Source organism: Echeneis naucrates, chromosome 4, assembly GCF_900963305.1.
Source record: "Echeneis naucrates chromosome 4, fEcheNa1.1, whole genome shotgun sequence".
Lineage (NCBI taxonomy): Eukaryota > Metazoa > Chordata > Actinopteri > Carangiformes > Echeneidae > Echeneis > Echeneis naucrates.
The window spans coordinates 17,017,335-17,044,904 of record NC_042514.1 but is presented as its reverse complement, the minus strand read 5'-3'; the positions used below and the strand labels follow the sequence as shown (position 1 = coordinate 17,044,904).

The following is a 27,570-nucleotide window of genomic DNA, read 5'->3' as shown; positions in this document are numbered from 1 at the left end:
CCAAGGTAATGGTACTAATGGTACATGAGTGGCTTAATGAAATGGTCATCACAATCCTGACAAAGAGTGATGAGAAATGTGTGATTTATTTCATACAATACATACATAGCTGTTGCTGTCAATGATTTAGCTGCAGCTTTCACACTGCAAAACATGCACTTACAGAGAGAATCACACACACGCACACAAAAAGAACCCCCTCCCCCCAAAAAGAAAAACAAAACAACAAGTCATGTTTGATAGTGTAGTAAGAGGGATACTATAGATCTGGTGACCACACATACTGTTTATTTGCTTTATATTGTCCTCTCTAATAAAGTGAGAGCAGTGTCTAAACCAAATCTTTCTTATATCAGCTGCTGATGGTTGCTCGCCCATTGTGGGGTATAGATATAGATATATGTAATGGATTTATTGCTGCATGTTGGGCAGGGGCTCATTCCTACAGGAATACATTAACTGTGTCGCAGCACATCCTTTGTCCACATCCTTTGGAGGCTGCATTTGAAGACTGATTGCCTCATAGCTGGGGAACCAGGCCTCAAAGGGTGCTTCAAACATGGCTGAGAAATGTGACCTTCTTTTTCTGTGCAACAATGGGTCCAATGTGTCAATCCTTTGTGGTTTGAGCTTCATTGTGCGCTGGAAAGCACAGACCGCTGACAGAAAGCCCAAGGATTACACTTAAATCTAAGCACTGGGTTTAAGCTCAGTGCAACAGTTTGGTAGGACTGTTAAAACCAATGGGCAAAAAAAACTGTTTTTGTGAAAAAGACTTTAAAATTTGTCATGGTTGCTGGGTGACAGGTGTTGAGAGGTGCCATTAATATGTCATTGGCCTGCTAAGCTGATGACACAAAGTGGAAATCCTACTACCTAGACCTTTTCATTTCAGCTCAACCTTCAGAGGATATCGTCTACAAAGGTATTGACCTTGAAGTGGGATTCAGTTGTAAACTATAAAAGCGTAAAAGATTAGTGTGAAAAAACTATATGAAACAGCAACTAGAAACACTACCAGATTCCATCTTGTTGTTTCCATCTAGCCATTCATTGTCCTCAGAGGATGACTCCTCTGATGAATGTCTCTTCCAGTTTTCAATATTGTATACCAGTATGAATGGTGGATTGTTAGAGAAGAATAACAGAGTTGGTAGGACGCAGACCGCCTCCAGTGCAATACCAGAAAAGTGGGGAGGAGGGAGATTCACAGAGCTATTCAACCATCCATCAAACTGGTAGGATGCAGTATAGTGGCCCTTTATTTACTACGATGGTTGTCTTATTTTTTCATGGTACAGTAACATACCACAATCATGGAAGCCTATCTCTAAAACTAATGACTGAGTTAGAATAAATGGTCTAAAGCACATTATGGGATTATCTCTCCTGATAATGTGGAGTATCATGAAAAGAGGGCGGGATAAAAAGATGGATACTGCCTTTCGCCTAGCTCCCATTCCACCAGGAGTAGACATGCAAACAAGTGTTTGTCAGCTTTTGAGAATTGAGACACACGCACACACACGCACACACACACACACACACGGATAAACTGGGAGTGATGTTGCAAGATTTGTCTGCTTCCAGGGGGGAGCTTCATCAGCTGTATGAAGATTAATGTTCCCAGCTGTGCACGTTAACGTGCCTAACATCGGCATTCAGCTCAACGAATATATGAGCTGAAGTATAGTGGTTGTTGAAGCACATCATGAAAACTGCATCAAACAACCAGAGCAGTGTCTATTGAAAGACACCTTTATAACAGATGGTTTAACATTTAGCATGAGTAGTGGGCATTAAAGCTTCACATAGCTGCTGCACGGCCATGGACTTTTTTTTTTTAAGTTTTAAAGTTAGTGCAATCTCCTGGTTCTCAAAATAACTGTGATGACTGGTAGCAGGCTTTGTCCCCCAGTGTTGCCCATACTTGGACAGTGGTAATTGTGTGTGTGTGTGTGTGTGTGTATATATATATATTAGTGCTTGCCTGTCATGTCTGTGTCCTTACCAGTGAGCTGGTGTAGGTGGGGTCAGAGGTGTCCTCCTCCAGATATCGTGACAAGCCAAAGTCAGACACCTTACACACCAGGTTACTGTTAACCAAGATGTTCCGAGCTGCCAGGTCGCGGTGAACATAACTCATCTCTGCCAGGTACCTGGGACATCAGCAGGATTTATTCTGTGAATGTGTGTGTTATCTGCTGCCAGCTACCTAACCTACTATAAAAAGGTAATGGGATTTGGTGTGTGTGCGTGTGGGTGCATATGTGTGTGATATCACTGCTGGCTACCTTAGATAATGTAAGAACGGGATTCAGTGTTTGCGTACATTGGACATGTTTGCATGTTATCACAGTCAGATACCAGTGTATCTGTGCAAGTACGATCTCGAATTTGTCTGTATGAGAAGTGTCAAGCTGCAAGACTACAAACTGTGTTTTTATTAACTAATACAATTTTTTGGCTTAAAACATATTTTTTTAAGAGTTTTATTAATTGTCTGTTTTTTTTTCACGATGCATGTGTGAGAGGGAAAGAGATTTTGAAGGACGTATCATCTAAGTATGAAAAAATTGATACCATTTCAAACAAATTTAACTTCCACTAACAATCAAAATGTGTGTGTATGTGTCTACCTCATTCCAGATGCGATGCCCCGCAGCATACCAACCAGCTGGATCACTGGGAACTGCCCGTCATTCTGCTGCAAAACCATGAACCGTGACAGGATTATTGTTACTTTACGTTATGAGATTCTAGTTATTTACAGTCAGAGGTGAAAAATATTGTTTGATAGTGACAGATACTGTCACAATAATGTTTTTTTGAGACTTCATGCTCCAAATGTGACTTTGAAGTGAACAGGGTAAACGAGAACAATATCCAAGTACACGCACATCTGTTGTGAAAAATACAACTCTAGCTCTTGAATTAAAAGTTTTGGCGATCAAGGAAAAAAAAAAAAAGAAAAAAAAAAAGAGTTTGGCTCAAGTTCTCACAGTGTGATTGCTTCCATATCTACAGTTTAACCAATGAGAAGACAACATGAAATTAAATTATTTTTGCAAATTCCACTTGTGAGGTAGCAGAGCACCGTACAGCGTCTTTATGGAGAACCCACCATAACCCATCTGACCCACCCTGGGTCTGGTTCTGCACAAGATTCCTACCCCTTCAAAAGAACTTCACTTTTGTAACTGTCACTAACTTGCTTATTCTTAGTGGGAATTTTTCTCTGTAAATATTATAGAGCGATAACTCAAATGAAATGATGCAATACAAACAAACGTTCAGCTGACTTAAGTGGGTTGTCTCATATTGGCAGTTTGTGCTGTCAGGGGCCCGAAGCATTTGCCTGGCTTCTCTCTCCTGATGGTGCATCTCCTATCATACAGAGCATGAACACAGGTTTTTCTCCGACTGCTTGATTTGAGCATTACTTCTTGCTGCAGGACTTTAGTGTATCCTACAGAGTAGCGGTACTTAACAGTGGCCCCGATGTTCAATGGACTGCACATTAGGAAATTACAGGCAAAAACACAACAGCAAAACACAAACAGCACATGTAGAAAACGTCATCAAATTGATGAGGCATTTGCTGCAAATAGTGACAACATGACCAAACACACAAATGGGCTGCAAATACTCACAGCACTATGGAAGTTTTCCACCAAACACAAAATAAGTGTTATGCTGGACGCCCCCTGTAGTTCATCTAATAGAACTCAGGTAGCCTTACACAACCTGTATGCTTTCAGTGTAGCATTGGGGATTTTAAGAAATAAATAAAACCTGACATACCTGGCTAAGATGCACTTTCAAGATGCGTTATAAAATAACACCTGTTAAATGTGTCTTTTGCTTTGCTATTTGCAACCTATTTATGCAGTTGGCTGCATTGTGAGCATTTGAAGCCCAAACGTGTTGTGCAACTGTTGAATTTCTGCATTTGTTTGTGTTTTGTCAATTCGGCTATGCTTCCTTGAGCTGTCATTTGTTGAGCGTGCAGGGCTGCTGTAGATGCTTGAAGTATTTGCATCAGGCACATGAAGTTAGAGGTAATTATTTTGTTTTTCCCTTTGGAGAATAACCAAGTTAATCAAAGAGATTTTTAAGGTGAAGTTATTAAAGGAGGACTGATTCTGCATCAGCGTCTTGGATAATGTTGGCTGACGGGCTTTTGCTGTCCCAAAGATATATGTGATATGACATAATTACACTAACACCTTTTCATGTATAAATCAGCATTAAATGACAAGTGTGTGTACAATAATACAATTATCTTTGCAAGTATATCATTCATGTGTACAACCAAAAAAAATTCCTGCGTTTTATAGAAGTTTGTTGCTGTAATGAGCAAAAAACATTTGGCCCTTTTTTGCGAATTAACTCTTTCACCTTTGGGCCAGACTGCCTCGGTCTTCTATAAACATCACTGACATCCCCGCTGACAAAGTTGCAGTTGAAGGTGTGTGTATTTGCGTGTATTTTAATTCAATTTGTGCATCAAACTGTGCCTTTGATGCTCCTCTAGCATAATCCTCTGCAGGCAAAACCTTCTTTTAGGTGCACACAAATACACACAAGCAATGATCCTTTGGGTCTTGTGCCTGCAAGATGGTCACACTAGGACAGCAACACCAGGGGGATCGATCATTGCGTTTGTGTGCGTGTATGAGTCAGCGGATGATTTGAGTCAAAAGGGGTCACGCTGTGTGAACCGAACATCAAAGTGTTTCTCTTTCTGTTTTTAGATGCGCCTCGAAAGGAGGGCAGGATCAAAGACACAGACAGACTGACGGGCAGAGAGGCTGCGAGGATGAGGAGGAAGGAGCACAGGAATGAAAAAGACAGGAGAAAAGGGAGAGCAGGAGGTTGTTTCTGTCTGTCTTCTGCCAAAAACTCCCAATCTTCAACCATTCATCTATACTCTGAACTGCATGTGCATTTTATTCTTAGACTATATGTGACTTTTCTTCAAACATAGCTGCATCTCTACAATTCATTTCCTATCCATCACGTGGTACCATCTAACTCTAACCCTGATCAGTCCCACAATCATTCAGTGGCTTGACAATGACCTCAAATACACAGCAAGAGCCAAAAAGCAAGATTAACAAGGAATTCTACAACAGAGAGTGTGGTCCACAGACTGTCCACAGACTGAAAATTATAAGACTTTTAAGTCTTATATAAGTCTGAAGAGTAAAGCTAGTGCGGAAGTGACCTAAATTAGCATTCTGTCTAATGACATTGATGGGAAGCAACATTGGCTACTGCGTGATTGAAAGACTGTACTACACACAGTGACTTGCCTGACAAAAAAGCTTCAAAAGAGCAGTTCACAAACCAATGAGTGATGTCATGGAAGCTTGCCACTTGGTTTGTGCGCCACAGTTCCTTGATTCTTCATGTAAAAACCTGTCTGACTTCCTGCTAAATTATATTACCGAGTCTCCAGTGTAATTACATTAAATCCAAAAAGTTTAAAAGTCCAAAGCAATCTCAGCTTGTGATGATTTTGATGAATCGCAGTTGTTGTATTCTCAGATGAGGACATAGGATGTAGTTCAAAGTTTAATCCAAAATAAGCAGCAGAGCATAAGTGAGGAGATCATACAAGCTAACAAACCCCTGTGTGATGTTCGTACTGGTTTGAAGTTGAAATTTGAAAGTGCATTTTATTTACACCTTTGTTTCCCTCTTTGTTTGTTCTCTTTGTTTAGTCATGAATATTTAATCTCATTGAGAAATGCTTTAAACAGTTGCAGCTGAGATCATCAGAAAATTTCTATTTTTCAATTTTAACATGAACAAGAAGTAACAACATCTACATATCACACCTGAGCAAATTCAATCAGCTGAGGATCATGATCATTCAGCAGTGCACCCTCTAAAATGACTAAATCTTCAAATATCTGTGTGGACAGAACTATGTGTCATTTACCCTGAGAAATGAGTCAAGAGCTCCGTTCTCCATGAACTCTGTGATGATCATTGTGGGTCTGCTCTTGGTGACCACCCCCTCCAGCCTGATGATGTTTGGTTGGTCAAACTGGCCCATGATTGACGCCTCAGACAGGAAATCCCTTCTCTGCCTCTCCGAATAACCCACCTTCAAGGTTTTTATTGCCACAGGAATTTCTTTTTTTCCAACAGGCTTCAGGCGGCCTTCGTAGACCTCCCCAAACTCACCTGATGAAAGACAAAAACATAAGTTGCATAAAATTAGCGCATTCCTTCTAATAGCAAAGTTAAAAGTTGTAGTATACATATGAACAGTGTCAGAAAACAAGAAATAACTCAGCAGTTAGAACAAGAGGAATGCTGGAGATGGTGCATTTAATGCTCACTTGATTCGCAACACATCAATAAACCAGTACATACTAAAAGGTCTAATAAATAATTACCTTTTAAACAAATTTTATTCTGTAAAGTGGGTCAACTGTGAAATCAGATTGGCCCTAGTTCCTATCACTTGGGCACAATTTAGTATTAACTATCTTCCATCAATCAAACAAGGGCATATTGTTCTTTACAGAAGCTGATTTGGGGAGTAATGAGGGACAAAGTCTGCTAAACAGATAAACAGTCTTGGTCCTGGGAGCTTCCCTCCGTGCCCTCAGTTTCATACCAATGGCCTCTCAGCAGCTCTGCAGGTGCACACTAAGGTCAATGGTTTTGGTCAGGTACACGTTTTGGTTTTAACAGAATGGAAGAAAAACAGATATTGACTCTACTGAAGAACCCCTGTGAGAAGTGACGGGGGCGGTGTAGCAGAGGTGGAAACAAAAGAAATTGTTCAATTATTATTTCAAAGGCTTTGCACACCACAACTTACCTGTTACCATTGTCTGTTTTTTTTTTACATCATTATTATTGCATTAAAAACATCCTGGTGACCTTATGGATCAAAAGACTGAAGCAGCAAGTTCATAGCTCCAACCCTCACCTACAGATTCATTTGTTTTGCAGGTTAAGTTTTTTTTTTCTCTTATTATTTGCCTTGGAGAATCAATTCATCGAGCTTAGGTCACTGTGGTCACATAGGAGGCCAGTTTATTTACTAACTAGTGTAATTAGCCTTTGATTACTTACCTTAGAAGTAATCATAAGATTTCATTAAAATGAGTTTGTATAATTAAATTTTTTTTTTTTTTTGAAAAAGTAGCAGAGGCCATGACTTTTTGTACTGAGTATTAGTCACAAACTCAAAATGACCTGCCCTACAATTTGGGTAAAAACCAGGATAACACTGATAACATGATCAGGGATATGTTCTAAGACTCCCTGTAAGAGTCTGAGAAGACAGAGACAGTTCTTATGAAATCCTAAATTCCTGACATCGTGGAAAGAGAGAGAGGGGGTGGGGGAGGGATATCACTTAAATACGGGAACAGCATAGTACTTTATCTTGCATGTTCTCCTCAGACACATTCACAGTGTCCCACTTGGTTTTTCACATGAACGGTAAAAGAAAATTGTCAAGAATGAAAAAGGAAAGTTTGACAAATCCTTGCGCCTCTCTTACCTCTGCACAGCGGGCCGATGACGGCATCAAGAGGTTAATGTCAAATTGTCAAGGTTCAGCTACTGAAATGTTGGATACAGATTCCCACCAATCTGTCATTGGAAATGTGTGGTTTTGGTAGCTGTTTGTATTGACAAGCAGTTATGATGGCTCTTTTGATATATATATATATTTTTTTACAGGTAGTAGATCATATGGGTAAACTGAACTGGTGTAGGGCGCAGTTTTTACATTTTTTTCTCTATTTCTCTTTTTAATAAGATCTTGTTTAGTATTATCTTTAATGATTTTGGTGTTCCATAAAACAATAATGTGTAATGGGCAGAGTAACAAGTGTGGAGGTGTAATAGGCCAAAAAATTTTCATATTTAAGTAAAGTGCTGAAAACAGTACTCTTAAGAAAACTATCTGTGATTACTTTTATTACTGTTATTTTCCACATCAGCTTTTGGCTCTGGTGACGTGTACATGAAAGCTTTTGTGGCTGCAAAAAAAAAAAAAAAAACCTCAGACAGATTACAGCTCAGTTTATTAGTACTTCAGTACTTCTTCCTTTTAGGATGACAGCGTCGATCTGTGAACTGAATTAACCTCAATGAAACTACTCAATGAAGAAAAAAAACCTTCTCTCTATGGAGACACATATGCCTTTTGTCAAAATAAATGCAGCTATATGCAGCTCAGGGACATGAAAATTGAATATCACTTCAAAATAAAAGTCCTCATCTTGGAGATAAAAAAAAACGGTGTGTGAATAATGGATGAGTGATGGGAATCGGATGACAGGCTGTCTCATCCTGTCATACTGTGATCTCTGCTCCATATTGTACTGCTCATTAAAATCGATCTACAGTCAGTGCTGTAAACGTGAAGAAGGAAGAGAATGACAGAGGGCAAAATAAGAAGCAGAGGATGTGGGAAGGAAGGAGAGATGTAAAAGAGTGAAGAATGGAAATAGTACAAGAACACATATCAATTCCTGGCTTGCTAAAATACGGATGGTCAAGGAGAGCATGGAGCCTGATAAGAGATAGTCATTGCTTTTGTCTTAAACTTGAAGTAAAACATTACGGAAATGAACTGGCCTGTTGTGTGGGATATTGGTGCTCATTTCTATTGTAACTTCAAACAGTACAGAACTTATCAGTCAAAAAATACTTTTCATGAAGGACATTTCACACACTGGGAGCAATTGTAATAAGGAAAGAAGAAAAGCGTTAGGTGTTATCACAGAGGGAGATGAAGAGGGAGGAAGGTGAGATATTTTTATTATCTCCTTAGGGTGTTTTCTTCTTTTATCTTCCCTCCACAACCCCCACCCCACCCACTGTTCCACCCCACCCCATAGTTGTTTGTTTAAGCATTTCTCTTTATGCAAACAAACGCTGAAACTCCAGAGGGCCCCAATCATGGAGTGAGATGAAGACACAAGATAGAAGTAATCAAAGCAAGTCAAAAAAAAAAAAAGAAAAAAAAAAAGGGAGATTTAGTCAGATACATTTAAAAAGTCAGAAGGACTTTTTACTTTCTGTCATAGCAGAATGGGAGAGATTTAACCGTTTAAGAGCTCAAAGTTCGGGCACATCTCACATAGCACCCAAGCTCATATTTTCCCTTCCCTGCCAATTGTCTTCATCCCCCCATGCCAACTCTGGCTGAGGTGAGAGACCTTCCCATGAGAGAAATAAAGCGAGAAACGGAAGGATTAGGAAAAGCCTCTCAGAGTGGCTCAACAGACCAAAGCCTAGAACACACACTTGCAGCTGTGAAACTCAGAATCTTGTTCATGACCCTTTTCACCCTGAGGTCTATGGCCATTTGGGATTGATTAGTTTTGGTTTTAAGAAAACAAGTTGTGTTATCAGGGATATAACATCTGCGGGAAAAACATTCCTCCATCAAATATGTGCCGAGGCCAAGGAGATATATCACTCACCACAAAAAGTTTAAAACGGGCAAAACAGTTCATGTTACTTTGAATTTATTATATGTGGCGAGTTCAGATATATGCAATTGTCACTGATATCCATGTCTTTGTGTGTGTGTGTCTGCTGCACATTGCTGAAGCCTGTGAGAGAGAGCTGCCATCACCCTGTGTTCACACTACCTCAAAGTGAGCGCTCTTTTGGGAAATGTAAGAATGCATCATAGACAAAAGTCATACTCAGAAACAGAGTTGGTGAGACAAAAAGACTACGTAAGTCATACCACAGTTTTCAATAATTTAGCATTGAGACCTATTTAATCCCAGGCTTGGATACCAATACCTAATTTATGGGCTTTATTATTGTTTGTAGACAGGACAATATACTCACAGTCCTCAGGAATCTATGATAAAATGAGGAATGTCGTGACCATGAAGTTTTGTGTTTCTGTTTCCAGAGGGAGCTCAGGGACTTTATTCCACATCCAACATTTGCCAAACATCACACAGCATTTTTACAGTGAGAGCTCAGATAGCCAAAGAGAATGCATGAGGAGAGTTTTAATTTATTCCTGTGAAAATTCTCAGCATTAATAAAACATCTCCCCTGACTTCAAAGGAAAAAATAAAGCAAAATTAATAAATTGGCATTGAATGTTTCCAGAACTTTTTCATTGACACAAAAGTTTGTGAAATTGAGTAATTTACTGTAGAACATCCACTTCATCAATTGATAGCTGGTCCCAAGGTTTCCTTTTAAATGTTGGAAAGAGTTTACAGTAAATGTTAACAAGGCCTGTGATTTCTTTTCTTGCTCCTCATTAAAGCTAAAGTACAGAATTAATACCCATAAAATCTAATATTGAAATAATCAGGGATTTTATTTTGGTGCATTTGCATTCTCCTTTCTAAGGGTTATGGGAAGAACAGGTCAGAGGAAGGGTAAGCCAGTTAGTAAGTCTGTAAAAATCTCTACCTGATCCGATGACTTCCTCAATTTTGACACAGGAGGGGTCAATTTCTTTGGCAAACTCCCGTACAGCCTCATTGGGGTCCTCGTAGGTGAAAGGATCGATGTAGATCTTCACACCTGGTGAATTGTGACCCTCAGACAGAGTGGGAAAGGTCACAGTGGGGGTGGGACCACTAAAAATGTCTGGCCTCAGAGTTACCTCTAAAGAGAAAATGGGAAATGGTAAAAGTTGAACTATAAATATTGTCTAAATGTATGCAGGATGTATATGTGTATGAAGGTAGACATTATATAATAGACCAATAAGTACCTCCTCCGTTGTTGTACTGTGGCAGTTTGTCACCATAAACACTTTCCTTCAGTTGTCTTCTCCTGCAGGGATTAACAAAGCTGGAGATTTTTTGGGGAAAAAGTTGCAAGAAGATAGAAATACTAGAAAAAAGTGTGAAATGCCGAGAGCATAAAATGCTAATTGGATGTCTTCCTCTCAGCTGGGTTGAGGTAAAATAAATAGTCTTCCTAAATGTCACAGAAAAGTTGAAGAGAAAGGAAAAGTCTGTCAGGAATTCATTAGTACTGGGTGACTTGTTACTGTTCTATGTTGTCAGCTCTTGTTTCCACTTTCATCTAAGGATGGAACCAAAGGAACACACACTGAAATATTTCAGTATGTCATCTGATCTTCAAAAAGTCACCCTATATGCTGCACAAGGGAGACAGCTTGTCACTTGCTGTTTCTGGGAGGTCATGGGGTTAATACACTTCAGGGATTATAACTCCCCTTAAAAAATTGTCTGGCACATCATATGACAAAAATGTGCCAGAGCTCTGTCATTATTATTCCTAATCACATTTCCAAACCTGGTAACATAGAATATACAGCTCTATGTGGTTGTTTCAAAAGTAAATTTAGTAGTTCACAGACTACTTATAAACTATTTTAGTTTATTTTATTAGATTTTTTTTTCCAGTTTTTCTCAAAAAAATACCCAGATAGTTTGGAAATAAATAGTTTGAATTGTTCTTCCTGGGATTTTATATGTGGATGCATTGCATTGACTTTAACTTTGAATTACTACAGAACCAGAAAGAGCTGCTGTGATGTATGAGAATCATTTTTTCTATGATTGAATCTCTCTGTAAAACCCTTTGTTTGACACTTTTTTGATGTGGTCTACAAATGTTTTCACAACAAATTGAACTCGACTGAGTGGATGAGTTCAATCATGTGACAGCAGATGATCATACTTTGGGGGGGGGGGGGGGGGGGCACCCTATGCAATTCAATAGCATAATGATAACTGTTAGTTATCATCACATCCCTATGCAATAGAACAGGAGTTCTGGTGAATTGATTAGATGATTAAAAAGGGGAAAATAATGAATCAAATTGAAATTTGTAAGGTCAATCCATGCTTTGTGCCTTACCTAAAGACATTTGATGGGTACGCTTGGGTGTTTTTGTAACAGACGCCCAAGTGTACCAGTTTTGTGTTTAAGCGTGTGCATTACCTGGAACAGATGATGGCAATAGCTACCAGTGAGACAATGCACACTCCACCCACTAAAGAGCCTGCAATCAGGGAAAGCTGTTGTCCCAGCTCTGATTTATACTCATCTGCACACACATACAGAAACACACAAAGTGAAAGGACATATTATTTTCCCATTCTTAAGTGCTCTCAGACACAACCAAGCATTTCTGGAAGGGAAAATATACACCTGGCAGTTTCTCTCTCTAATACGCACATAAAATATCATTTCCAAGGCTCATTTTACATGACTGCAAATATATACACACACACACACACGCTCACAAACAGACAAAGTAGGGCACAATTTATTTACCTCACAGCCAGATTTTCACTGTAGCTCAACCTCTCACATTCCCTTTCTCACTCCTACACTCTTTTTCCTCTCCACCATAAAAACCCCACACACACACACCTCCACAAACCGAAGCCAACTATCACCCACTTACCATCAGTGAGTGTTTGGAAGAGCATCTCTTTGCTGAAGGCTCCGTAGCCGGCTACAGTACGGGCTCTCACCTGGACCACATAGCCGGTCCCTGGCCTTAGTCCCTCCAAAACCACATTCGGCACCTCACTCTGGACCACTGAACTGTTCAGGAGTGATGACAGGGACTGCAGGGGGAAGTAGAACGAAAGATGGATATATTTCACTGTGATCCAAGACAGACTATAACACTGCTTCAGTCAGAGAAAAAAGGGAGGCTAAGTTGAGTCCTCAGTATTGGCTTTAAGCTGACACAAGATTAATTCCTTTAAACTTCTAGTCCAAACTGAGGCATTTATTATCTTCAAACTGTGACACCACGGACACAATGGCAGGACCGAGTAACTGCAACATCTTGAGTTTCGATTCAGTCTTTGTCACATCAGACAAGTCTCTATCTCTATTCTCCATATTTTTCCAATTTTTCTAAAAAAAAAAAAAAAAAAAAATCACTGCTCAAACCAGTTCAACTACGCTTTATTTCTTTGCCCCTCATGCTTGAATGATCTGCTGTTAGTCTTTATCTGACTGACTTCACACCTTAATGGGTCACTTCTGCTCTCAGGATAAACATGCTTTTTAAGTTGTATTTATTTCAAAATGTATCACTACTTACCACTAAGCAATTTGTTCTTTCATCGAAAGACACTTTTTATCAGGTTTTTATGGAATAATAGATTGCCCATGTTGCACCTGTCATTGCTGTACTTCCCTCATGATATATTGGGGCTTAAAGGTCTTAAGGCTGCTGTGGTACTACACATTTGAGGATGCTGATGTTCTATGGCACAAAGGAGGATGCTCCACTGTAGAGGGAGATGGAAGGCTATATGATGCCCTTACCGATTACATGTACTTGGCTTATTTTAACAAATTACAAAAAGAACACCAACCACCCTATGGCTAGAAACATGATTAGTGTGTTGCACCAAGTCAGAAAATACCTTCAAGAAACCAACAGTCGCGCACTATTTTGTTCGATATGGGAGAAATTATTTTTTGCCCCTGGGAGGAAGAGAGTAGGGATTTAAAATCTTGGCTGAACAGGGTCTACAAAAAATATGACAGATTTACAGTCCTGCTGGTGCAACTGATGCAATTTGATTAAATTGCTGCCAAATATAACATACCCCACAACCAGTTCCTTAAATGTCTACAAATGAGAAATATCATGAGAGCACAAAAAAATCTGTCATTGTCTCTCCCTGTCCTCTCTGTAATTTAAAAAGAAAAAGAAAATGATGGCGAAGGATTGCCAGGGGAGGAGCTTAATCTCTAAAATATATAATCAACTGGTTGTTGAGTACCCAGAAACATCAGTAAATAGGCTTAAGGCATCGAGAGGACTTACACAACATCACCACTGAGGAGTAGGAGCGGGCCTGCGCTAAAGCACAGTCACAAACTGTGGACACGCGACTTAAACCTCAGCAGAACAACTGGTTGTTGTTGATCATCTGAGTGACCATGTCATTATTTTTTGGAAAGACACACTGTTGTGAATGTTTTGTCATACCTCACAATTCCAAATGAACATTATTTGTAATGTAAACTTTCATGCAGATGACATTCATCTTAATGTAACTACACCAGCAGTTTTTACAAGGTTAAACAACCTTGCATCTGTTTAAGTTGTTGGTTGGCAACACCAAGAGTGGATGCTTATATATTCACATGTAATTTACAGTAGCACATCACTAACCTTGCATTTAAACAACCAAAGGACCACAGGAGGCATGTAGCCCCAGGAGCCATATTGTTTCCTACTTTTGTTTGTTTTTTGCACTTTGTAAAAAAGTGTTTTTAAACACAACCACTGCACTATTTAATGTTGCACAAGAAAGAATATTGCCAACCTCTCCTTTCACGTTGATATGGTAATTTGGCTGTAGTTATTAAGACAATTATTAAGCAGAAATCCAAATTAATGGTATTAATTGTTGATTTGGCAATTTTTACACAACTGGACAATTGTAGCTCCATTACTTTTACATGAGCCAAAGCCACTTGTACAGACAGGCGATTTCATAGTAAAGCTCTACTCGACTTTTATTTTATTACTATTATTATTTAATTTTATTTTCATTTCCATATTTTTTTTACGTTTTTGTCTTTAGTTTTAGTTGTTTTTTTTTTTATTTTAGGTTTTAATGATTCAATTTACTTTTTTTTTTTCATCGTAATCTTTTGGTCTTCCTTGCACTGCACATATTCTATCTCAAAACTTGGGCACATAAGACAAAAAAACTGGGAAAAAGGAACTGACTTTAATTGGGATGACTCAAACAATATAACCAAAATAAAAAAGCAGTCCGCTGGACCCCATTCAGCCCCCAGAACTGCTCATTTGTGCCTGTAACTGCTAGAAAATACAGAAAGGAGATATGTTCAGAGGTCTGCAAAAAAAAAGACTTTAAGTTGCTTTAGAAATCTGAAATTTCAGATGCCACTCTAATACAGTAGTAGATGAGGTTCTTAGTGTGCTGCACAGAACTGTTTGTTTTCCTTATCTCCTCTCTTTGTGCCTTTTGCTTCACCTATACACCTGAGATCAATGTAGTTGTCTGACCTTCTTCATGCCTGTACTATAGATATTCTTTATGTTCTCTGAAGTGTCTTCTCCTTTTCTGCCCTTGCTGCTTCAGCTTGCCACCCAGCTTCCTTTCACATCTGCCTGCCTGTCGTCTGTCTCAGCATGCCAGATATCGCCATCTCCATAAGCATTTCCCTTAATCGCTGAATACCACTTTTCCCTCACTGCCTTGTTGTCTGTCTGCTTTGGGCTCCAGAAACTAATGAGGCAGAACAGCCCTTACAGAAATACTCCCCATTTCCTTCTGATTCTTTAATTGAAAGTCCTTTACATCAAAGTACAGTAGTCTGCATGAATGCTTCTCGAAAACAACTTCTGTGGATTATCCAGAGTTATTGGGTCGCTGAAATGTCGCCACTGAATTTTACAAATGTATTTTTTTAAAACTTCAGTCCACAAGAAAGATACAGGCTTGAAAAAAAAAAAAAAAAAAAAAAAAAACGTTCTTTTTTGCTGTCAGCATACTTTCAGTGAACTCACCCTTTACTAAGCCCTCTTGGATTTGATTGACTTCCAGTCATCCAAACTGCTTCACCTTAAATCTGACTCCCCTCATATACCATCCAGTTGTTCATTTTGTCCACCACCTTCTTCATATTTCTCTTTTCTGAGTGTCATGTATCCCTCTTCTTTTCTCCTCCCCATAGTTTTGTATTCTATATTCATCCTCCTATTAATTCCCTATTTTCCTACAAATATGAATATGAGTGACAATACAGTTAATTAGCTGTTGTCCACAGAGACAGGTCTGCCTGAACACATGGGGGTTGCTCCCTAAAATGGATTAGGCATTATACCTATCAGGTCAATGTTATATATCCTACAGGCTACAACTTTCCACCATTATCTTTCTATGCCCTCTCTGTGCTTCCTGTCAACTGCTTAAGTCAGATAAAGAAAATGTATTTTCTGTGGAGAAAATTTAAACGGTCAAGAGAGAGGGTGAAAGACCCTGTGCAATGATGGCAAGAAAGGAAGGGAAAGGAACCATGCTGTGTGGAAGGAGGAGGCGGAAGGTGTGGAGGGGGTGGATGGGTCAGTGAAGAGGAATAAAGATGATTATGGTGATGAGGAGCTTCTAGTGTCTTTTATCTTTGTTACCATTACCATTATTTTTCTTCGTTATAAATGCACCCTCTTGTCCACCTTAAATCCTTGTGTTGCTGCTTCTGACTATTACTACCCTTATTTCATGTGATTCCCTGTGCTATGTATTCTTATCACTGTGTACCTGGCTTGTTAATATGAAATCAGATGGCATTGACACTGTGATAATAAACCAAGGCATATGTACAACTGTAGAGTCAGTAGTGTTAAATGTTCGGCGAGAACAGTTATACTCAGAATTGGCCAAAGAAACAGGAGGATTGCATTGGGGATTGGGGTTGGACTTACAGAGGTGTGTGGGGGTTGCCTCTGTGCTTGCCACAGCAAGGAGGTTAGGGGACAACCCATCTGGGAAGGTCTGGTAGCCAGAGATAAGTGATGGGGAAAAATCCTGCCTCCCTGTGCCATATCAAATTTACTACATTAAAACCTCATTATCTACAGACCAGCTAAGAGGGTAGGAGGAGGTAAGGGAGGAATGGATAAGAAAATGGAAGGAAGGAAGGTGGGAAAATGACAAAGTACTGGAAAAGGAGATACAGTACAGCTGTCTGGTTAGAGAAGCCTGTCATCTCTCTCTCCAGGCTTATGAAACTGCTCCCTGAGGACTTTCTTCATTTGAAGCTGTGAGCTAAAATTAGTCACTTAATGTGTTTGGCTTTAGTATATAAAACAGTATTTCTCTCCTCTAAAGAAGTTTATCAAGGAAGAAGAACGAACAAAGGCAAAACAAAAACAGTAAAAACTGTCAGCTGTTGATTAATTGGTTTCCATGTTAAATAATGTTAAAGCAAAGGCTGCAGCAAATAAGGCCGACTTACAGTAAAGTCGCTGCCCTGATTTTGACAAAGTAAGGGTTTTATCTGTGCCTGTCAGACTGCAGCTACATCTCCCAGTGAGTTCACTCTTTCTTATTCTGTCCTTGACTCACTCTAATTGCTCTCTCTGAGGCAGATTCTCAACTTTCTATTTCTTTGTCTGCCTCCCTGGAACTTCAATTTTACCAAAACCTTGGGAAATATGGGAGCTGAGCAACCCTCCGACCCCTAGATGTGGTTTTTTGCCTCATGAGGGACACTCATATTGTTGTAAGACGTTACACCTCTATCATCTGTCACATTTTGCTTTTTAGAAAAAAAATAATAAATAAATAAATAAATAAAATAAAATACTGTGAAACCTTCCCAGATGGTTTCTTACAAATTCTTATAGTAGTTTGTTTGTACTGAGCTGTTGGTAGGGAGGCTGGACGAGACTCAAGTGGCCTCTCCAGTAGGAACAGAAGACTTTTTAAGTACAGTTTTCTACAGCTGCATCAATATCAATGAATAAATAAATAAAAATAATAAGTGCCATTTTCATTAGCGGGGACAATTTTGTGGCTGTCATTAGAACGGAAGAACATTTTCTGGTCTTATTTTCAAAATATGTCATATGCATTCTTCAAAATGGGATAGTGTGGATTCCAGTAGACGGTTCTGTCATGTGCTATCCTTTTAACGTCCTGCTCAATCGTTTGGTAGAGGCCTATATTTTAAAACTTTTTTTTTTTTTTTTAAATTTTGTTATTATTGTCCAAAGGAAATAAAAAATGCAAATAAATAATTTTGATATAGCTTTTTTTCCTTGGGGAGGACATTAAAGGGTTAAACTTAATGTATCAATAGGTTGTCTAATGCCCTATGCTTCTATTTTTGGCTAAGCAATCATCACTTTTATCAAATATGTTAACTTTCACTGCCTTTCAAAACAAATGAATGACTCTCTAATATGTCACCTGCATGACGGACATTGGATAAAACAATCAAGGTTGAAAGAAACCAGTGCTGTAAGTGTGGTTTCCAGTGAGAGTCAGCGACTCCGTATGCCCAGTATTATTTTTGAATAAGAGGTTTTGCACCACCAAACCACATTAACCTTTGCTACCAGCAGAAGAGGTAATTTGCATGACCATGAAAGGTTACCTGTCTGGCAAAGGTAAACCAAATGTTGTGGGCACTTCAGCAAATTAAAACACTTCTGAGGACAACCAACAGTTAATTTGAACTATCTCATGTTCTGCACTGCAGAATCCGCAAAGGTTTCTTCTTTGAACAACTGATGAAATGTAAGTCCCACGTTTCTTATCGAGACTTAATTAACTTCACTAATTAGAGAGAAATCACACTCCATGGGCTTTGTAAAATTTCTTTGAATCATATTTCAAGAAATGAAGTCTATAATGAGGATAGTTATGATCTGGCTTCCATTATATTGAACATTAGACAGTGGATATGCATGTGTTGATAGTCTTTTGTAGCATTTGTAAATGTGAGAGTAGGAAAGGAATTTAAATATAATATGGAGAAGACTTTACATAATCTCATTAAAAGTATTTTGTGTCAGGATGCCAAGGTTATACTGTGCATAATTAGAGGATATACCAGTTTACATAAATGATTCATTAATTTGGTAAAAAGGTAAATGCAATTCATCAAAGCCATCAACATACAGGTTCGAAGGTGTACTGGTTTAATTGTTTGTGTAATGATAAACGGTCATGTCACTGCTGTATTTACAAAGTGACATCAAATTAACATGTGAATAAACGCTGTCACCAGGAGTTTTGGAGAAGCAATAATAACCCCAACAATAACACTGACACACATGAACACTCCTTTCCTCTTGTGCAGCACAGTAAAAATTATAGCCATATATTGTGTTGTTCTGGAAAATTGGAATCTGTGAGCGGGCCCTCTGGAGGCATGGACTTTAGGACTGTGCCTGAGTGTTTTCATCAAACAGAATAGATACGAATGAGAGTTGACAAGAGTCTTGAGCATTTAAAGTTTGTAGTTTTATTTGTAGCAGAGAGTTTCAGTGAGTTATGGAAGCACCGTTGCACTGACAGTATGCATTAAAAAGAAAAAAATGCCCTAAACTATTTTCTTCAGTGTTGTAAAAAGGATAAGATGGCAAGGAATCAAATGTGGGCTGTGGATGAGGAGGCATGCTGTTCTTTTTGGTGTATCTCACACAATCCCTTGTAGGTGCTTTGCTCTTTGTCTTTAATCTGACTGCAGTGAAAGTCTATCTGTATTTGCAGCCGATGGCTCTGATTCAGAAAAAGAGGATTTAAGTTTAGCTTTGGGTGATAGATATGCTTTTAATTTAACTTTGAGTCTCAAAAAGGCACAGCTTTCCATTGACTGAATTCCAAAAACGACAAGCTGCGTTTATCCTTTCCTAGAGCTGCAGTCTTTGATGGAGAAAGTATTTAGGTCTCAGATATTTCACCCCCAAATCAGGGGCCCTCATTTCGTGTGCAGCCTGGTCTGATCATTGAACTCTGATAGTCAAGTGTTTTGTGCCTTGGTCTCCTGGGCCACACAGGTTAAGACCTTATCCACCACAGATCAGCTGGAGGCTAGACTGTTTCAGTCAGAAAGCCACACAGGGTGGAAGAGCTTTGAATTTAACAGCAACCACTGGCAGATAACTGGGTGCTTTAGTTTTTTTCTATTTTCAGAGATCCAGCTAAGATCATAGAAAAATCTTCTTGTGTTCTCAAGATGTTTGCATACATAGCAAAGAGAGTGATTTTTTTAAATCATCATATTCAACCTACATTTTCTTTTGTAAAAAAACTATAAACTAGTGAAAAAAGGCACTTCCGCAAAGGCTGATAATGCTGTTGCTGCTGGGGGACCAGTCTTCAATATTTCTTCTGAAAAGATGCTTCAGTAGTTAAGAATCAACACAAAATATGATCAACTACAGTTCAGCAGCATCTATCTCTGTTGGGTGTCTGGCCCACATGGTGTCAGCCTCCAGACTTTTGTCTTCCTGAGGTACCGTAGAAGTGATGCTGGTGTTTCATTCGGGGTCTGCACAGGGAATGCACAAACACCTCTATGATAACTAAGCAGCGATTCTTGGAAGGGGAACCAATGCACCAGCTTGTTGTGGTGAAACGTGAGCTGAGCCTGAATTTCTAAGCTTTGAGTTGTGATTGAAAGAATGAGATCACAGATATAGGCATCAAAAACCTTGTCTACAATTGGATGGCTGCTCCGGTGTACTGAAAAGAACTAGTTGAGGTTGGTTTGGGCATCTAATAAGGATGCCCCCTAAGTGCCTCCCCTTTTTCTGGACATATCCAATCAGAGAAGACCAACTACATCTCATCTATCTTGGGAAGACATCTCCATCCCTGGCTAGATAAAAAAAAAAACGGGGAAGTACCTATTGCATAATGCTTGTTAAGATGTGTGTTCATTCACTTAACAGAATTTTAAAATGTAACCAAAATTAGTGAACAGGAGTTAATAATGGAACTTGTCCACAAGCCATTTGCCTGCCTGCCTGCCAGTACATCTACAGATCCTCAGCATCCATGCCTGAATGGTTTCTGACGGCAAGTCTATTATTTTGTGACAGAAAGACTGCCCTTAATATTGTGTTTCCTACAATAATGGCCAGGTGCTTATATTTACTCAACAGCAGAGGGTATCAGGCCTTTATTAGAAGCAAGGCTTATATTAGGCAGGAGGCCTTTATTTAAAGGATTCTCTGCTGCATACGGGAGGACTTTCACTTTGAACTTCACTATTAACTTGCAGCTTCTGATTAGTGCCATTTCTAGACGTGCTGTGTATGTGTGCGTGTGTGCGTGTGTGTGTGTGTGTGTGTGTGTGTGTGTGTGTGTGTGTGTGTGTGCGTGGTAGAACTGACCCCTGCTGGAACAGGATGAGGTATAATACACTTAACACCACCACTTCATTTTTCTTTTTGTAAAGGCAATCAACAGAGGTATTTATTAGAGACCCAGTGTCTATTAGAATAGAGCCAACTTTTGGAGGAAATAGGGTAGATAATGATGTAAAACCAATAGTTTGTGTTCTGACCTTTGTTACCTACTGAGGGCCACAGAGAGCCTTAAAGTCCACTTGAATCTACTGTAAAATTGGTGGCTGCATTTCTTACATTTCTTCCAACAGACTTTGGAAAATGTGCAGCCATCACCATCCAGAGAATATAGTGAAAAACTGTATCAGACCTGTGAGAGCATGTCATGGTAAATTTGAAAAATTTACTGAGACCGTTGATGATGATATGGCCATAAAAACACGATAATATATACAGTATAGTTGTAGCACTGGAAAATCCTTCTAAAATATTTAATGATTCAACCTAGATGACAAACTGAACTAATGTTTCAATCACTGAAATAAAGTATAGACCAAATATATTAATTTCATTATCACTTATGAAGCCCAGACATCTCAAACTATGTCACTGGTTGTTCATGGAAGAAACATGCAAAGCTTTAATACAAATACATACTGTAAATTCATGGACTAATACATCTAAAAATAATAGGTATATGTTTACAGGTTTCTGCCTACAGCAGCATACAACGTATTCTGGCCACTAAATGAGTGATAATGTTTTTTACTCTTGAATGAGTGGTAGCCATGACAGTATGAATATTAAAGAATATTAAAAAAAAGGAAAAAAAAAAAAAAGAATGATATTGTTAACAATAAAAGGAATCTTGAAATACAAGAATATGTGTGCATGATTGCACGTGGCCTTCACTTTATTTGAGTTACTATTTTAGGTAATTGGTTAAATAACTGAAAATACATCTTCAAGGATGTACAACTGACTGTCTGATGGGTGCTTCAGTGGGAAGCACCATGACAGTTCAAAAACTTTCATTTCAAAGAATTTCCAATTTCTGTATTCCTGTACTACTCTGGTTATATTTACTTTTTAAAATTGTATAGTTTCAAGGCTGAAAATATTGTGAGTAATGATCCTTTGTCTGTAGAGCTTTTTCTTTAACAATTGCAAGGTCAAGTAAAGTGCTTCTCAAAGTGGGGTTTGGTTGCATAGCAGAGTATTTTATTTCCGCTATAATTCCATCCAAAAGTAACACAATAGTCTTGGTCCACAATGGTCCAGTCTTTGTGCTAAGCTAACCTGAGTGCCATTTAAACATATTTGAGCTTGGTATCACATACAGGAGATTGGTATTAGTCTTTTCATCAAGCTTTAAAAACAACAAAATAAATAAATAAATAAATAAAAATAAAACATCTTATTTAGTGTACCAAGCATGAACTGACCTAATTAGATTCGTTATAAATTTCATTTATACAGCATCTGTGTTTAACTAATGAACTGTTGTGACTTCTTGTAACAGCTGCTCCTTAGAAACAGTCTTAATAATAAATTAGTTAGCTGATATCGATTTTCCAGATTTACATACCAGTCATGGATTTTTGGTTGTGAACAACAATAATGTGTAATGACACACAGACATTTATCATCCCACTTTACCTTGTCAAAGTATCGTATCTCGTAGTCGAGGATAATGCCGTTTGGCTGTTCAGGAGGGGGCCATGACAATGAGAAACTGCGACTTGTTGAGCTCACTTGGTGCATTATGGGAACTACTGAGGGAGCTGTTAAAAAACACACACGCAAGTACACACAATCAATTATGCAGTTAGCAGATTTGCCATGAATACAGAAATATACTGTGTAATGCAATGACATATTGCCAAAGATAATTTACACCCAAAGGAGAAAAATGTTTCCTCATCCAGGCTCATGAAAACAAATTACTGCACTTGTCACTGATGGGGAAACAAGAGTTATGTCTGCAATGTATTTTTACTCATAATTCTAGGAACTAGATGCTGTTAGCTGTAATGCATTTCATAGTTTTGCTTCAGGGATCCTTTTAGGCAATAGTTTTCATCAGAGAGGAAGGGCAGGGAAATTGACTACAACATAAGTGGAAGAAACATCAAATTGATGCAAGTTCCATTTATAGGAAACACCTCAAAGGAAACTAAAGGAAAGTCATGTTTTCTTGGTAATCTAATTAATCATTGGTTTTATGCATTTAAATGCAAGCAAGGTGTGACAGTAGTATAGTGATGATGGCTGGCTATCACATCATGACATTGGCATACTTCTCAGACACTACTGTCTGACTACTCTTGTGTAGTCATGATATGACAGTGTGAGCAAGCCATCACCTGAGGACTTCAGTCTTTTTCAGAATTACCACAAATGATATTCTCTCCACATGTGCATGAGTAAATTTCATATCCTTAGGTCCCATGAAACATTTCCAAAACCTATTGCATAATTTAACCACCCCACTTTCCCCGAAGTTCAGTCAACCTGAAAATAAATCAGTTTTTGTTGAGTCCTAAAAGATGTCAAGGATAAGCGAGTTTTTGAATCTGGCAACAGAAATAAATGTGCTCAGAATGCGTTGGGGTGACAATGGACCATGTTTCGATTAGGAGAGAAACTGCTGCAGATCAGGTAAATGATGTGATGAGAAAAGTAGCTTTTAAATCTAAATTTTGGTAGCAGTGGAAATATCACTTGTGTCTGTCTCTATAAAGTATTGATGGAGCAGTAACTCAGCTCACTTTATAGTCTCTAAGAATTATACTGTCAAGAGATTGAGAGAGAGGAGGGCAGGGAGAGGGGATAAAGGCAAGAAAAAGAGAATTGAGACAGAGGCAGTGGGAAAACAGAATAAAAGCTGTGGATGTGCAGGAAAGACAGAAGGCAAAGAAAGAGCAAAAGGAAGGCAGAGGGAGAGAGATGACAAGCTTATGACATGTTTTATGAATTAAAAGACTGTAGCTCAATTTCCTTTATCCCCCTAGCCTTCCCTCTCTCACTTAATCCACCGTGCCCTGGGGTATGCTTACACACATACACAGAAACGCTTAACACACAATTGCACAGCTTTTGCACTCCCCCTCACCAGCCTGATTGGTTGTAATGTTGATTGACAGTTGCTGGGCGGGGTAAGGGCTCTTATTGGAGACTCCGTTGATTGCCTGAAAAACATAAAGTGAAATGGTCAGTTATTCCTACACTGACTTTAACAATAAGTTCTTTTAACAAATCACCAAGTTCATTCTCCCTTAGTTACTACTGCTACATCTATAAAGCATTGCGATCTGCACCGCTGGTGTGCAGGTTTCATTGATAACAGGGGGAATTTTTACCACTTCAAATTTTTTGTATTCTCTCAAACAATGGGTCCTTAAATTATTTATGTAAATTTAATCTAACAGGCACTTGGCTTGATAGTAGAAACTTCACCAGTTATTCATCCATTCAACAGTGTATTGCTGTGTAGTTTCCACTAATTGTGCTGCTGCAGTTATGAAAAATGTTTACATCACACTCAGAGCACCTACTTTTTCTGCCTTGCTTACACATCAGGACAAACAAAAGAGAGGTTAGATTTATACTTGTAACATTGCAAGAGTCACACAGAAATAGTGTAAACATCTTTTAGTATACACACAAAATGTAAATGTAATAACGAGCAAGACAAATCTGTCAAAGTTACCCTGCAAACTAATTTAGAAGCATTCAAGACACAGTAGCCAATAAAAAAAAATTACAAGAGAATCAAAAATAATATACTTAATCTATCCCTTACATTTTCTTTGTTGCATCATAGGGTTTTGAAAGGCCAACGAAAAAAGTAAAGTTCCATAAAAACCTGTGGAAAAAGCTTGACAGACCTGCTGTGTGTCGAGTTGTGAAACTATGATTGGAGATTTACTGTTTGCGCTCTATAATGAGCAGTCCATAATCAGCACCAATGACATGGGTTTTAATACAAGCACTGCCAGTATCCGACTGAAAGATATCAGCGTCCTACTAGTCTCAACAACACAAAGACACAATTATCAGGTTCTGAGTGTTTTTTAGGAAGTACCTCATTAGCTGCCATATATTGTTTGTCATGAGCTCATTGACCATTAAAACAATGCCTTAATTTGCAGCAAATAAAATAAACAAAAACAGGTAATTAGTGAGGTTCATATGACGACTTGCTTCGAGCTCTGCCCATCAAAATATGCACGCTACTAAAATTACAAAGAGCTTTCAGAGTTCCATGAGCAAGTATTTCACAACTGGAAAGACATTACCAAAAACCTATTTTGCACACAAATGTCTTGACTTTGAATTTTTAGGGTAGGTGTCAGTGTGTTTAACTGGCTCATAATTAATTTTTTTTGAAATAGTAACTTCATTCTTGTTTCTGCAATGGAAATTGATCTCTTACTTTCAAATTTGGATGCCTCCAGGAAGCATTCAATTATAATCAATACTAATAATATAACAATCATCATGTATATTTGAGTAATTCATTCATTCCTCATAATTCATTGGTTCCCACAATAGAATGCTTGAAGACGGATCAATTCATACGCTCGGGCCACACCATTCACATTACTTTTTCTCTTCAAGGGCACTGCATGCTTCACACAAATCTTCTCCATTAACCTACACATGCTACACAGAGAAATTCCTTAAACAATTACGGAGCATGTGACATTGATTTAGACAGCCAACTTTGTTGATGAACTGGGGAAATGGCACATTACTCAAAGTGTGCTAACTTTATGGACTTCTGAGTGGCCTTGGGCTTTAAGACAACAAGATTTAACTGCAGATTGTGCATAAAAGTCTGCATGTCAGTAAGCATTTATACAGGCTTAGTATCCTTGAGCATCATAGAGAATATCTTGCAGTTATTTGCATTTAAAACAAGAGTTGACAGCGTCAAGGTTGTTTTTGAATTGGGTCATAAGTTATAAATACTCTTCTGAGTTGCAACTTTGCATTTTAAGTCATTTACAGAAATGGTAGGAAATAATAAAAAACAGTTTCTTGCTTTGTCGTGGAGGAAGGCACAACAGTGGATGAATTTCACTGTAATACTGGTTCAGCAATGGGTTCCATAGTATCTCCTGTAAACTAACCAGTGAATGAAAACAGCTGCTGTCCTCAACAAAGGAGCAGATGACAGGCTTCTCAAGCTTTAAAGGTACAAGCAGTGAGCACTGCATGGTAAATGAAAAACTGCCCAGAGTAAATAAAGTTTAAAATGACATCCCCCTCCCTGGGTGACCAACCTGTATATCGAAGGTGTATGATGTGTGGGCTCGCAGTTTGCTGATCTCCACCCTTGTCTCCTTTAACCCTCGCTTGCCTGGAACAAATGCCACGCTGTCATCACATGGCTGACATGCCCGGCGTTCACTGCTGTGGCACCGGCGGCACAGAACATTGTATGACAAGTCGTCACGGTGTCCTGTTTCACGTGGCGAGTGCCACTCCAGCTGCACTGACGTCTGGTTGACAACTGAGACTACATTACGAGGTGCTGAAGGGACACCTAGGGATAGATGACAGGAAAATAAAAAAGGCTTGACATAGAAAATAATGTGATTTCAGTGTCTGTCTGCCTTTTATTAACCCTGTTGCTCCCCATGGTGATATGGATATCTGGTGAATTCAGATCAATCTGTCAGCCTAAAGCACCTGCATTCAATCAAACTTCATCATGATAAAGAAAAATAATAATATGCGCACACACACGTGCATGTCTTGCAGTTTATTGCAGAGTAAGGTGTTACGAGCAGATTATGAGGTTCATCGTGGTGACCTAGTGTTTCACTTAATATATCTTCATCTGATCACTAAGAAATGACAGTGTAAAAATTTTGACACATATTACATTAGCATATAAAGATCACCCATTAAATACACTGTTAAATTTGGGATATCAGACGAAGAAAATTATTTCAGTTTGATAATCTTTTATACTTGATCACTACATTTTACAAAGAAATGTTGCTCTTAACTTTTCTACCTTTACCTTAGGCCTTACCTTGAAGATTTTAGATGAGTAAAAACAATTTCTCTCACTCTGCAAACTCTTTGCAATAACTTTTCTTAAGTATTTAGTTGTTATTTTAAGTTAAATTATCAAAATGTACTAGTTTGAGTCATTTAAACTTGGCTATTATTTAACCTGACCATAGGGATCAGTGGAACCATTCATTTATACTAGATTAAAGTATAGAGCACACTCCCATCAAAGGATGAAGTTAGAGCTCCATGAAAAAGCTTTTCTTCTGCACTTTTCGCTTAACTGACCTCTGAATAAAACGATGGGATTCCTTACTTTTCATTTACAGACATCAAATTGTATTATATGAGAGGTTTTACAGTTGAAGCCTTTGTCCCTCAATGTCTTATTGAGGAAATTGCCAAGTAGTTTCCAACCAATAATTCTCATATAACTTTAGGGATTCTGAATTTCAGTCTGCCATCATCAGTCAAAAAGTGACCTGACAGCTCACCAGAAGAGCAGCGATCAATGTCTTTCTGTCTCTTTGCAGTCAGTCAACCTCTCTTTCTTGCTTGTCTCTCTTTTTCGCTTCAGCTCATGTCTTTGATCTGAGAAGAAACTCTGGTTTTTCAGGGTGTCAGTGGGATCCTTCAACATACACCCAGCGTTTTTCACAAGGTTAAACCTGGCGGGCACACTTCGTATTGACTGTTTGCACACATCGCAGACACTACTGTGC

General features: G+C 38.7%; 1 protein-coding gene across 1 annotated transcript in view; it reads right to left on the bottom strand.

Annotated features, from left to right (window-relative positions):
• The window catches only part of LOC115042140 (ephrin type-B receptor 1-like), a 72,620-nt gene that overhangs the window by 6,813 nt on the left and 38,237 nt on the right, over positions 1 to 27,570 (bottom strand). The window contains exons 7-16 of the mRNA XM_029500190.1: positions 26,110 to 26,372; positions 23,934 to 24,009; positions 22,478 to 22,602; positions 12,413 to 12,578; positions 11,944 to 12,049; positions 10,742 to 10,803; positions 10,435 to 10,632; positions 5,951 to 6,198; positions 2,640 to 2,707; positions 2,012 to 2,159 (exon numbers count right to left, since the gene is read on the bottom strand). Coding sequence (XP_029356050.1) covers positions 2,012 to 2,159; positions 2,640 to 2,707; positions 5,951 to 6,198; positions 10,435 to 10,632; positions 10,742 to 10,803; positions 11,944 to 12,049; positions 12,413 to 12,578; positions 22,478 to 22,602; positions 23,934 to 24,009; positions 26,110 to 26,372 — 1,460 coding nt within the window. The remainder of the gene's footprint in view (positions 1 to 2,011; positions 2,160 to 2,639; positions 2,708 to 5,950; positions 6,199 to 10,434; positions 10,633 to 10,741; positions 10,804 to 11,943; positions 12,050 to 12,412; positions 12,579 to 22,477; positions 22,603 to 23,933; positions 24,010 to 26,109; positions 26,373 to 27,570) is intronic.